The sequence below is a fragment of the Lagopus muta genome, chromosome 6 (assembly GCF_023343835.1).
Source record: "Lagopus muta isolate bLagMut1 chromosome 6, bLagMut1 primary, whole genome shotgun sequence".
NCBI classification, from domain to species: Eukaryota; Metazoa; Chordata; class Aves; order Galliformes; family Phasianidae; genus Lagopus; species Lagopus muta.
The window spans coordinates 31,849,873-31,862,599 of NC_064438.1; the positions used below are offsets into that span (position 1 = coordinate 31,849,873).

Sequence of the window (12,727 nt, forward strand, 5' to 3'; positions counted from 1 at the left end):
CATGCCTTGCAAACCAAGCATGCCAAATTGACTAAAATATTTGAAAATAAACAATATTTAGTGGAGAAATAAAGATCTTACAGTAGAAATACTCAACCAGGAGTCAGATGGGTTTTACCTGGTTTTACCAGAATGTCTGTTGTCATCTTTCTTATGCTCAATATTTAAGAGATACCAAGCATTTCCTATCTGGCATTACACTCAAATTTGTAGTGCAATTGATTGACACCTCTAGAAATCATATAGTTCTTGTCTATGTGAGGGCTATCTATTGTCTAATGCTATGATAAAGGCCCATTAGTATGTATGGAATGCAGAATGCTTCAATTTGTTTTCTTTCTAAGTTAAATTGATATGTTGAAAATGTTTTGGAAGTATAATTCTACAGATTGCTTTGTCATTAGCCCTGTGATTAGGTTTAGAATCAAAACTAAATATGTAAACTTGAGAAAAAAATGACAAAGAAGACTTGCCCTAGTGTGTATTTGTTTTGTGAAAATATTATTCTGTTTTAAAGTAATTTCCCAGGTATTCAATGTGATTTGAGGGATCAGACAATTAGGACAGTTTTTCAAACTAGTATTTTTGTTGTTTTCTAAAGTCTTCTGAAAATGTTCCTTAACAAAATTCCTCTTCTTCTGTCACAATGTAGTTATGTTCCTAAGGAAAACTATGACTTTCAGTATGAGATGGACTTCTCTTACAATTTTCAGAATCTCTCAAGTGACTGTTTTTTTATGTTAAGCTCTCTGCTATTGATGTTGTTTAATTATTTACTTACATCTTTTACTATCTCCTAAGCTATACATAATGTCCAAGTTAAGGGCTTCCTGTGTTTTGAAATGATGACTTCTTATTGATAACAAAACTCTTACAGTTTCCACGTTTGTTACATTTAGTATTGAACAATACAGTACATTTTATCAGTTAAAACAAATATGTATGTTCTGAGAGGCTGACAAAAAATGATTTAATTGGAGAAGAATAAAAAAATAAGAATAAAGAATAAAAATAAGAATAAAAATAAGAATAAGAAGAATAAAAAAGAAGAAGAATCAATTGAGAAATATTAGCACTTCAAACCAAATACCTGCTGTGGTGCCATGCATGTGTTAACTGTCTGTTTCAGGAATGCATTTCATTCTTAGTAGAAATGTTACTGTTTATATTACTTCTTGAGCAACAAATCTAAAAAGTTCCACAGTTGTAGAACTGCTAGCACAATCATCATTGGTTAGCATGCATGCTGCACTGTTGAATTGGTACATGTGGGGATATGGCTTCTTTTACTTTGTAATATTTTTTAGAAGTATACTTCTTAGTATTTTTTAAGTATTTTTTATAAGTTACTAGGCATTTAAATTGTACAAAATCGTACACTGAACAACCCTAAAATATTATTTTTTAACTTTGAACATAAGCTTTTCTGAAATTTCAAGTAACTACTGCATCACTCAATGGTACTGGACTTCCCCATTGCTGTTGTTCCCTTCAACAGCAAGCAGTGGTTATTAAGATATTATCTTCAGACACTGGAGATACACAGATACCAGATATCATTGCTATATCAAAGTATGTTTTTATGATCAACGTGCTCCTATACTAAAAATTTCCAAAGTGAGATTCTACCCACTTACAAAATTCCTATTTGAATTAGTAGGCACTGTGACCATTTGAAAAAAATTACTTTAATCTTAAGGGACTATCTTTAAGAAGTCCTAAAAGAATGTGATATTTCAATCTTAAAAGTCTTGGTAGTAACTCTCAAGAATGAAGCTATAGACTTGATCATCAAGAAATTAAAACTTATTAAAAGTGAAGTAGAATTTTTTTATGCTAAAGGTGCATTGTACAATATAGTGATGGTGATTGCATTAAGGAGTTTTGATTTTAAATCCTAAGCCATATTTTAAAAAGCAGATATTTCTGTTAATTTTACACTTTCATTAAATCAGTGGAATATGGGCAACTTCAGCTGTTTCCAGTATGCATGTAGCATTACCAGAAATCTTGTTTGGAATCCCCAGGCCAAACTCATTGAATTCTGTGAAGTTTTAACAGCACTGTGACTTCAAGAAAATTATCTGTATGTCTTCAGCATTTCTTATAGGAATTTTCAGGTTTTCTTGTAAGGCATCTGAGATTCTCACTTTCTGATGTTTATTTCCTAGAGTTACCTTTTGCTTAAGTAGTAAAGCCATGCAGATGGCTAGAACAGATAAAGCCTCTTTTGAATCAAAACATGACAGATTGTGTCTGTAAAAATAAAAGCTACAATTAACTAATTTGAATCAGCACACAGTAAGTTTATCATTGCTACCAACACATTTGGCATTAAAAAGTTGTGTCTAGTAGTCTTCAGTATAAGATGCAAGATGGTCAAATCAGTCAATTTCTCAGCATGAAATATTGCATGGTGTTAATACTTCAAGAACTAGTCCCTGGAGCGTAATGATGAAAAATAGACTTTCAAAAATCTCATATTGATAAAATGAAAAGATTGCATTACTTATTAGTCTCTGGAATGCAAAATATAATGTCAGTTATGATTGCATAGGCTATATCTAGCTAAATATCTTTATTCTGATCTGGAATTATAAATTATTCCTTTTGAAAATTAGTGAAGATAGCGTGATCTTCAACAGAACAATTTTGTATGGCAAAAACTTTCTTCATTGTTTAAAAAAAAAAAAAAAAAAAAAAGATTCTCAACTGGTTATCTTGTACATTAATATATATGATTCTGATAACTTTGCATTTCAGAGATTCTGCAAAAGTGGTTATGCATTCAGCTGATGCATTTGCACCTGTGGCCTACCTTCATTTTCTGGAAATGCACCTGGAGGATAAGGCAAGTAAATTCCAAATGTCATCTCCCTTTAAAGCTATATGCATGGTTTTTGTGTTGCATTGTCATAGTTTGAAGGTAAGTTACATCTTCTTATATGTGTTCTTTGAAATAAAGATGTGTATATTTAGTTGAATTTCAGAACATCATATATGAAAAACTCAATATAAAAGCTTGCTTATTGAATGAATGAATGAATGAATGAATGAATGAATGAATGAATGAATGAATGAATGAAGGTAATATATCTGTGTTGCATTTTTTTCATTTTGAAACCTTAAGATATTCAAACAACATGGTGCAGTCAAGTAGATACATAACCCGCATCATACAGCCAGCCACAGAGTAGAATGCATCTGTACTAGGAACTGTAAGAAGAGTGTTGATTTGCTTGGATCTCTTCATGCTGTTTCTGTTGTGGAGCGGATGATGCTAAAACCTGAGCCCCTAGTGCTCAAGTATTAAACATGCTGCTTGTTTAATCTTTTCTGTATGGAAGTTACATCTAATGATTGACTTTAAAACGTTGTAGAGAAGAGATCCTGATCAATGAGCTTGAAAGAATTGTCAGTAATTAACAGGGATTCCTTCAATAGTTCCTGATTCAATGGAATATGGAAAACAAGAATAGGAACTCCTGTGATTTGGATGTTGCAAAATTATACGTGAGCTAAGAAAATCAGATGAGAAAGTACTTTTTCTAGTTTTTGTTATATATACCTATTCATATCCATATACACTTTTCTATTTTTCTTTTCATTATTTTGCAGGTAAAATATGTTTTTCTTACTCCTTAACATTTTTAAGTGCTTCAACTTTGTTGAAGATGATCTTCCTGCCACTACTGCAGTCATCTTTTTTTAGTTCTTCCCATTTCTTTCTATGCTTTGAAAATCACTGAACTTCTTCTGGTTGAAGGGATTGTTATTGAATGTTACTACGATTATTACAGTTTCATTTACATCTCATCTCTCTTAAGGGATGTTTCTTTTCTTTTTCTTTTTTTTTTCCTATGCACGATACCTTTTCTAATCTTATCATTCCATGCAGATAAAATCTGTACTTTTTTTCTTGTATGGTAACCTCACTGTTCCCATAAAAAGTAAATTGAATTTTATCCTTCTTGTTTCTAATTTGAGACTTCTTTCAGATATAAAATGGTAAGTATATGTGAGGAGAATCTGAATGTCTGCTAACTACATGAAATAAACCCAAATAGGCTGAATAATTGAAAATCTGGACACACGTGGTGGGGTCTACATTATGACATTAATATTTCTTTTGGGGTCCTGACTTTTCTTGCTTATGGCTCACTTAATGCTAAAATGCGTCATATATCACTAAAAAGTGGCAGGCTAGGGAAAATGAAGAACACAAAGGTTTACATAAATCAGGAAAAAGTTATATTAAATGCATAATATTTTATATTGGAATCAAGATTTTTTCTTTTATTTGAATGGAAGCTCTTTTCTCCTTCTTATTGTTGATTTATGTTTTAGATTTGGTTAAAGCCTCACAGTTTCAGGCACTATTGTAATAAGTCTTATTTCACATTCCTTGTAGACAAAGCTGTCACACTTCTAGAGAAGGAAGGTTTATTCTGGATTTTGGTATATGAACTAATGTCTTGTAGAATTAAAAGAAAAATAGTCTTTTTGTGCCATCTCTGTGTCATGAGGAAGAGCATTAGAATCTTTTGGCTATAGATTAATTTTGTGTCATGTTAAAATAAGCTGGGTTTTCAAGAAGATATGAATATGAAGAGCCAGTCAGTCCTTCGGAGCACAACATGTTACTAGGCACAGTTCAACTGTGTATTGACAGAGAGGCCTTTAAGATTAATATGCCTGTAGCACTGTACTTTTTCTCACTCCTTCATGCTTTACAAGCCCTACAAAACATGTTAAGTATCAGTTCGTAGTTCAGCGGTTGAAAGCCAGTCCTGCAATAACAAATCATTGCAGAGGAGAAAAAAAAAAACTGTTTTAGTTACAGACTTTCAAAAGATTACTGAAATTTGAGCAAAAAATTCTCAACGAGAATAAACAGTGTATAACTTACTTATGTAATCTCGTTGTTTACAGTTGGAACAATTGGAAACTGTTAATAGACTGCACAGTGATGTGTAATTCTAGTAAGCATCATGACATCCGTTTTGTTACCATTTCAGCTGAGCTGTGTATTTTTAATTTTTATTTTGTATCCAATTTATCTTAGTTATATGCCACAGATGTTAATTTTACATTCTTTGAATTTACCTTATTATTGTTATGCACTTATTATGCTAGTGTACCTTAGCCTCTGCTGTCTTTCCTTCTCTGGAATGTATTTTCTTCAGATAAATCCCTTCTTGTTTAACTACAGAGCTTGGAACTACAGAGCTTGGGTAGAAATTTGTTTTAGATTGTTTCTGTCAGCAAAATGAGCCCCTGTGCCTGGGGGAAAATAACATCTTGCTTACTGTTCTGATTTAATATGCTACTGTGAAACCTCAAGATGCATTCTTGTATAATATTTGAAACTTTTTTCTTTTTACCTCCTTTTTTTCTTTCATTAACAGTGACAACAAAACAGATAAAGAGATAATTAGATTTTATTACTAGAACACTGTTAGAAGTTTGGCAAAAAAAAAAACAGCTTAAATAAACTTTTTTTCAAAGGTATTCTACAAAGACATTAGGAATAAATAATGCCAATAAACCACTCATGCTTAAAATTCATGATTGCTTCATTTACTTCATTGTGGGGAAAAAAAAGTCACTATGGTGATGTACATAAAGCAGATACCTAGCTTCATTGCTATTTTACTTTTCCAGTAACTCTGTGACTTTGCATATTTAAATTGTAAGATGCTCTTTGCTGAGGGGAAGCAATTTCTCTAGCATTTTCTAGTACCTCTAAATCAAATGTATCAGATTTTTTTTATGCAATTGAAATATAATTGTAATATTTTTCAATTAGGGCAAAATATAACTGTTTAAAATTGCAAGTTTTTTTAATTGACAGCAAATTGAATTTTGAAAACCTTTTTATTTGCCCCATTTTGTACTGTTCTGTTACTATGTTGAACTATTTTGATTTTGAATGATCAGAAACAGAAATGAAAGCTTCTTATGTGATAATTCTTTCTGAGCATATTTCTGGTAATTGTAGTGAATATATTAACTACCAGTCATGCTTTAAGATTTGCTCTTTGTCACATTTAATAATGAGTGCTCTGTTCCCTGAGTCCCAGTGTGTAGGAATACGTATACATAAAACAATACCAGCTGTCAAACTGCAGTCCCTTAGGTTAGAGTTAGTCCAGGATTAGAAAGAATCACATAGCTTTCTACCTACACTTAGCAGAAGAAATGGAATCTGATTATCTGCAACAGATAAAGGTGACATGTTTGATGCTGTACTTCCTTGACGCATAGTATTGCATTGTATTTACCTACCATGAAATGATATTCATTTTTCTGTATCTGGGTGGAATGTGTTGCTGAAATGCAAGCAGTTGTGCCTCTGTTAAACATCAGCAAATCAATTTCACAGGCTAATTTAGAGATTAATTTTAAAATATTTGTAAAAGTCAGGAATGGTGTTTGGTAGATATGTACCTGCCTCTTGTACTAAAGGAGCATAATCCTGTAGCCTAGATTTGATTTAACTTTGTGGCCTGTTTCTGTTCAGTTTCTTCTACCTGAATTATTTTAATCTATCTCCACCTGAGACTTTAGGTATTAGACTTTGTAATTGGTGTTAAGGAGCACAGGAGGGAATTTCACTGTATTGGTAGTTGCATTTTTTTCAATACTTTGCCATCACTTAGTGATATTTCTCCTAGGTAACCTTTAATTTCCCTTCTACATCATAAAAATATGGGAAACTGCAGTTTGTAACAACTTCACAAACTTTATAACAAATAATTGCAGACATATTTTCATTGTACATTGATCTATTTCAAACAGTAGGATAATAAATCAAGGATTTTCCTTCATGCTTCATTTGGTTGCAGACTAAGTCCAATTCTTTGAAAAAAGATTTTTTGAGAGGTCTCTTTATTATTTTAAAATCTTAAAGAGTAAAGGACATTCTTTCCTGTGCGTCTATATACTATACTTGAAATACTGCAAGGAGGTGTACATGGTCTCCCTCGTTATATTTATTTCAAAGAGTTATGTTATCAAGGTAAGCTGCAAAGAATAGATTATCACAGTCCTCGTACATCTTATGTCTCATGAGCTCTCTACCATCCTATATTTTCATTGTTGCTTAGTGAGAAACCTTCAATTTTGGAATTTTGTTGTGATGGGTTTTTATACCAGTTTCTATGGTGGCAAATGTAAGCTTTTTAAGAAGGCAATCTGTTGTTTTCATAAAAGACCACTACATGGAATTTCAGCTGTATCAGTCAGAGTCCTAGTTCCAAGGCTTTTTCAACCAGAGAATTTGGATCTTGGAACACTTGTGCATTTGCTTAACTTCATTCTGAGTGTGCTTACATCAATGACAAGAGTTATGTGAATATAGTTAACCATATGCATGTATGCAGGCTCTGATCCAGAATTAGTTTGGTATCACAATGTACAGTGGGTGAGGGAGAAACAGTCTACACAAATGGGAAAATATATTGCTTCTGTGAAGTAAAATGAAAATGTTATGTGGTAAAATAGGTTCTGTAAGATTTAATTAAAATGTCATTATAGCAAGCTTGTTTTTTTTTTTTTTTAATAATGACAATGTTAGTCAAAGAAAATCTGTTTGTGGCAGTCTGTAACTTTTGGGATTTACGTCCTTAGATTATGTTTTCTGTTGACAGCGGTAGAAAACCAACATTTGTATGAGATTTGAATATAACTACTCAACATAGTCTCGCAATTCTTCTTATGCTGGAATTGAGCCTGTTGTTCTTGTGCCAGATTCCACACCTAATACTTCTGCTGAAACCTACACCTGTACTGCTGTTGAATATGACGGATTAGCTATGTTTTTGGAGCATTGTGGAAGTCTTCCTTGAGTGAATCATTGTGATATATTGTAGATATATTGAAATCAGTGGTAGCCTATAATTATTTTTATAGTCTTTGATGTATGTAAGAAACCTCATAGAATTTCTAGGATGTGGTAATTTCCCAATTTACAAAAATTTTGTAGCTGACTGGCTGCTTGTGTGTGTGTAAACATATATGATTTTATTTATATCTGTGAAGCAATATTGATATGATCACTTACAAAATATTGAAAAGTTTAGAAAAAAAGAATCTTGGCAGTGGATTATCTGAAAATTGAGTATGTCACACATTTGAGTTATTTGTTATTATTACAGTGCTACACAGGAGTGTACACAGGTTATAATTGTAATAAGTTGTAATAAAGTTTGTAAGTCTTACTGCAGGTCCATGAATTTTTTATGACGCACATTTACAGAAAAGATGTTTAGAAACATAGTTGAAAGAACAGTCTTCACAGGTGGCTTGAAAATTGAATAGGTGCTCTTTTAACATTCTGTTGCATCGTGTCATAAATTCAATCCACCTGGTTAGGTAACAGAAGTTACAGATATCTAACAATACTTGTACAAGATATCTTCCTCTCTAGATTTCTCAGAAGGTATTTATGTAAAGCTTAATAAAATCAGGAAACATAGTGGCTGACATTGGCAAGCTGGAACTTCTCCCTTTCTTATCAGCATATTTTTATCCTAATAATGGTTTGTTAACCATTTAAATTCAATATAATGTTATTGAAGTTAAAATCCAAAAATCTAAAAAAGGAAGCAAATAATGAGGAAACAAAGAACAGCACAGCATTGTCATAGGTTCATTCATGTAATTGTCTGTGCATACTGAAAGGCTATTACCAAGTGATGTGTATATTGCATTAGTACTCTCTAAATGTCCATGCTCTAGTTCTAGTTGTTTGTTTCATGCTGGTCTTTACAACTTTGCCAGCATAAGTGACTAACTCAAAAAAAAGTACCATTTGCAAGAAGGATGTGGTAGCACTTTTAGAACTTGATGCAACTTAGCATATGTATATTTCTGTGAAGAGCTGTGTTGTGGAACTTTTATTATTTCCTTTATCTTGATTGTTGGAGCACAGTCAAACTTGAGATCTAATTCAATTACAGATCTACGTTCCTTCATTTTTATTCTGTAGGTCACAACTGAATATCTAGTTGGCTGTCAGGTGCTCCCTAGGTGATGGCAAAATATTTTAACTGGCGGCAGTAGTCAAAGTTGTAATTCAGTGAATGGGAAGTGGTGCAGATGCTGTTAGAAACTTGTGTATTGTAATGTTTGTAATCACATAGCATTTGTGATAAGTTGCAGTTTTCATCTTTGTGCTACGATGTTACTTCTAGTTGACTTCTTTTGACCTCTCATGTACCAGTGATATACATATGGTGGATTATTCCCCTGACTTTCATGCTTTTCTAGGACGAATTAATAGAATGAGGTCCAATGAAAGATCATCAGCCCTTCCACCAGCATAGTTTTAGAGTTTGCAGCACTTAAAAAATTCCCCTTGAGCCCTGTTAGAGGCAGCAGAACTGAGTTTCCTCTCAGAGTAAAGACCTTTTTTGTAATATGGGCTTTCCTAAAAATTTCCAAAACCCTATTTTCACATAACTTTTTCACTTAACTGTGAAACATCAATGTAAATATTGAGCTCTCAGACTTCTGATAAGTATTATGAGCTTGTGCCTTTTTGTTTTTATTACTTTTGCTTAATATTGAGAGCTGTTAAAGTTACTACTAGATATGTTTTGTTTTCCAAAGGAAATAAAAAAAATATAAAATTGACTTATTGTCTGAAAATTTTTATATTTGGAATTGATTAGTAACCTTTAATATAGCCCATTATTTGACAGCTTGGTTTGATCTAATTCTTGAAAAACAGAGAATGCAGAGGGTCACGCTTTGGGTGACCTTACTTCATATAACTTATGCACTTGTGTGCTTTGCTGTATAATATTAATGTTCTTTTTGCATAGAAGTTTCATATTCAGTACAATTAATTTGAGGGCTAAAACTGTATTCGGCAGTTTTTAATCCTCATGTAAGGCTTCATATTTTGTCACCTTTTGACTTGCTCTATTAGGCTTTATCATGATTCTGTGAATTTATTTCAGAAGTTTGCAAAAAAAAAAAAAAAAAACATTGCTCAGATACTGTATAAAAGAAAAGATCTTTGAGTAGTATCTGGAGCTGCAGCGTGCAGTGTCATTTGCTTGAGGTTCGTGGACAAATTCAGTCATAATTCATTTTCTTTTTAGATCAAGACAAGTAGTGTTTGCCAAGCTAGTGATACCAAAGTCGGCATCTCCTGCAGATTAGGCTGCATTGGAAATTAAGATGAAAGAGAGTAGTGGGTTCTGACTGTTGATCTAAACATAAAAATAGATACACACGTATGCTGTAATCACACAACTTGCTGGTAACAGTGAACACAGTGTTTTGGAAGGCTGATCAGTGTATGCTTTTTGCATTAAAAGGTGCAGTGGGTAGTTTTCTTATCCTAGGCCCAGGAAAGCATTTAGAAGCACAGAATCACCAATATTGGAAACAAACCTGTTGCATTGCCTGGGTTTGTTGTGGCCAAAGTGCAGGACCCAGCACTTGGTTTTGTTGAACTTCATCCTGTTGGCCTCAGCCCAGCTATCCTGCCGGTCTGGATCCCTTTCTACCCCCTGGCAGATTGATGTTTCAACCCAACTAGATGTCATCTGCAAACTTACTGAGGAAGTTCCTGTTCAGTAAAGATACTGAACGGCACAAGTGCTGATTCTGACCCTTGGTGGGGAATGCCTCTTGTGGCCAGTCAACAGTTGGGTTTAATTCCATTCAACATCACCCTCTGAGCCCAGCTCTCCAGCCACTTCTTTAACCAAAAAAGAGTGTGCTTGTCTAAGTCATGGATTGCCAGCTTCTCTAGGAGAATACTATGGGAGACAGTCTCAAAGGCTTTGCTGAAGTCTACGTAGACTACCACTAGATAGATTGTCCACTGTGTGGATAGAATTTAGGGAAAAAAAAAGAAAAGAAAAAAAAAATGCTCAAAATTCTGAGCATTCTAAAGCTTGTTGAGTTTGATTAAGTGGATAGCCTTTGCATGAGGTGAATGGAACCAAGACAGTGGCTGCATTTACTCAAGATTACGAGACATACAGGGGCTGCATTTACTCAAGATTTAACAAGGTTTTAAAACTTTTCTTATAGTCTTTTGCACTGTCTGAAGTGTTTACTGACAGTGTTAATGATCAAGTTGCTACTATAACATTTCTGTTCTTTTTTTCCCTTAGTTATTGTATTTTCTGGCAAACATAGCTGTCCTGCAAAATTGTGGAACAGTGTTTCTTCATTGTAATATCATCCTCTCTCTTATCTCAAGTTTCATTGTTTCTCATATCTATTATTGCTTACTAAACCTGGAATTTGATCCCATATGATGTATCAGTGGGAACATATTGTATGCTGTTAATTCTGCAATCTAAACAGTAGGAAAAACTGTTACTGTTTGTTCTTCCATTAATTCTTCTAAGCTTAGGTGCTTGTCAAGCTGAAGTGGTTTTTGTAATTAAAACTGAAAGCTTGAATGATCAAATATGGTTTCATATTGCTTGGTATGGTGTTTACTGGTTTCTTTTATAATTCTTTTTTCTCATGCAGGAGAAATCTTCAGATACATTTATGGGCAGTAGCTGCTCTTGTGAAGTAATCTGCAACAACAGTGATAGTTTATCTTCTTTAGAACCGGATGAGCAACAGAATATCAGTCCAATCATCTGGAAGGCTTTGAAACATAATTCTTTGGATTTCAGTGAGTTTTGTGCAACTTTCATTAGGAAAGTAATAGTGAATATTTTATGCACTGCTGGGGAGGGGTGTAGCTGTTAAGACTATAAGACAATTTGTACCCATTAATACCACATCTTTTAAAAAAAAAAGTCTCCTACTACAATTAAGTTTTTTGGTAGGGAACAATAAATCTGTGGTAATAAAACTCAAGTTATTTTGCAGAAGAAACATAACCCAATTTTTTCTTTCTTTCTTTCACACGTTAATGTTTATAATTTGCCTGAACTAAATTACTTTAATATTACTGTCATTACAGTGGAGGGAATTAGTTATTTAGAAGATCATGCCAGTACCTGTATCCTAACTCCATTTTAAACTGAAAGTATAAAAGGAAACTCTAAAATGAGTAATAAAATGCCATGACTTGTCTTGCTTGCCTGGACAGATTGGTGTCTATTCCATTAATAAAAATGTCACCGTGTCATGTGCGTGATCAAGTTTAGCACCCTAACAATTTACTGTCCCTTAGGTGAGCTGCAGAGCAAATCATATGCCTAATACTAGCATTGGCTCAAATGTGAGATGACTAACACAAAATAAACTAGTGTTTTTAGAATGATGACTTACTGAAGTACCACAACATCACTTTTACTCTAAACCCAAAGATTAGTAAACTCTGAAAAATAAGTTTCATAGTGTAACCGTGTTTGATTTGGAGTGGTGCATAGGCACTTTTAATGTGGATAAATTCTGGGGATTTTTAAAACAAACAAAACAATATTAACAAAAGCACCTAAACAGATTATGCACTTGCTGCTTATTAGAACCATATTAAATTCTTTTAAAATTTGACAGGTAACCTTGAAAATCTGTTTCTATGTTGGCTGAATAGTTTTGAAAATTGTAACTTTTCAATATCACTTCTTTAATGTGTCTTTATAAGAACAAATAGAAAAACTGTAAAAAGTCAGGGGAAAAGAAGTAAAGGAGGAGAGAAAAATTGAAATTCTCAGCTAAATACTACTTATAAGCACATTTTCTGGAGGCAGTGTTGAAGTACAGCTTTGTTTAATGAGTACTGAATGGTAGCTTG

At 33.2% G+C, this 12,727-nt stretch overlaps 1 protein-coding gene across 9 annotated transcripts in view; it reads left to right on the forward strand.

The window, feature by feature from the left end:
- Positions 1-12,727, forward strand: part of DPH6 (diphthamine biosynthesis 6) — a 177,770-nt gene that overhangs the window by 60,093 nt on the left and 104,950 nt on the right. For all 9 annotated transcript variants that reach the window (XM_048947740.1, XM_048947739.1, XM_048947733.1 and 6 more), the window contains 2 exons: positions 2,764-2,851; positions 11,506-11,656. In XM_048947740.1, coding sequence (XP_048803697.1) covers positions 2,764-2,851; positions 11,506-11,656 — 239 coding nt within the window. The remainder of the gene's footprint in view (positions 1-2,763; positions 2,852-11,505; positions 11,657-12,727) is intronic.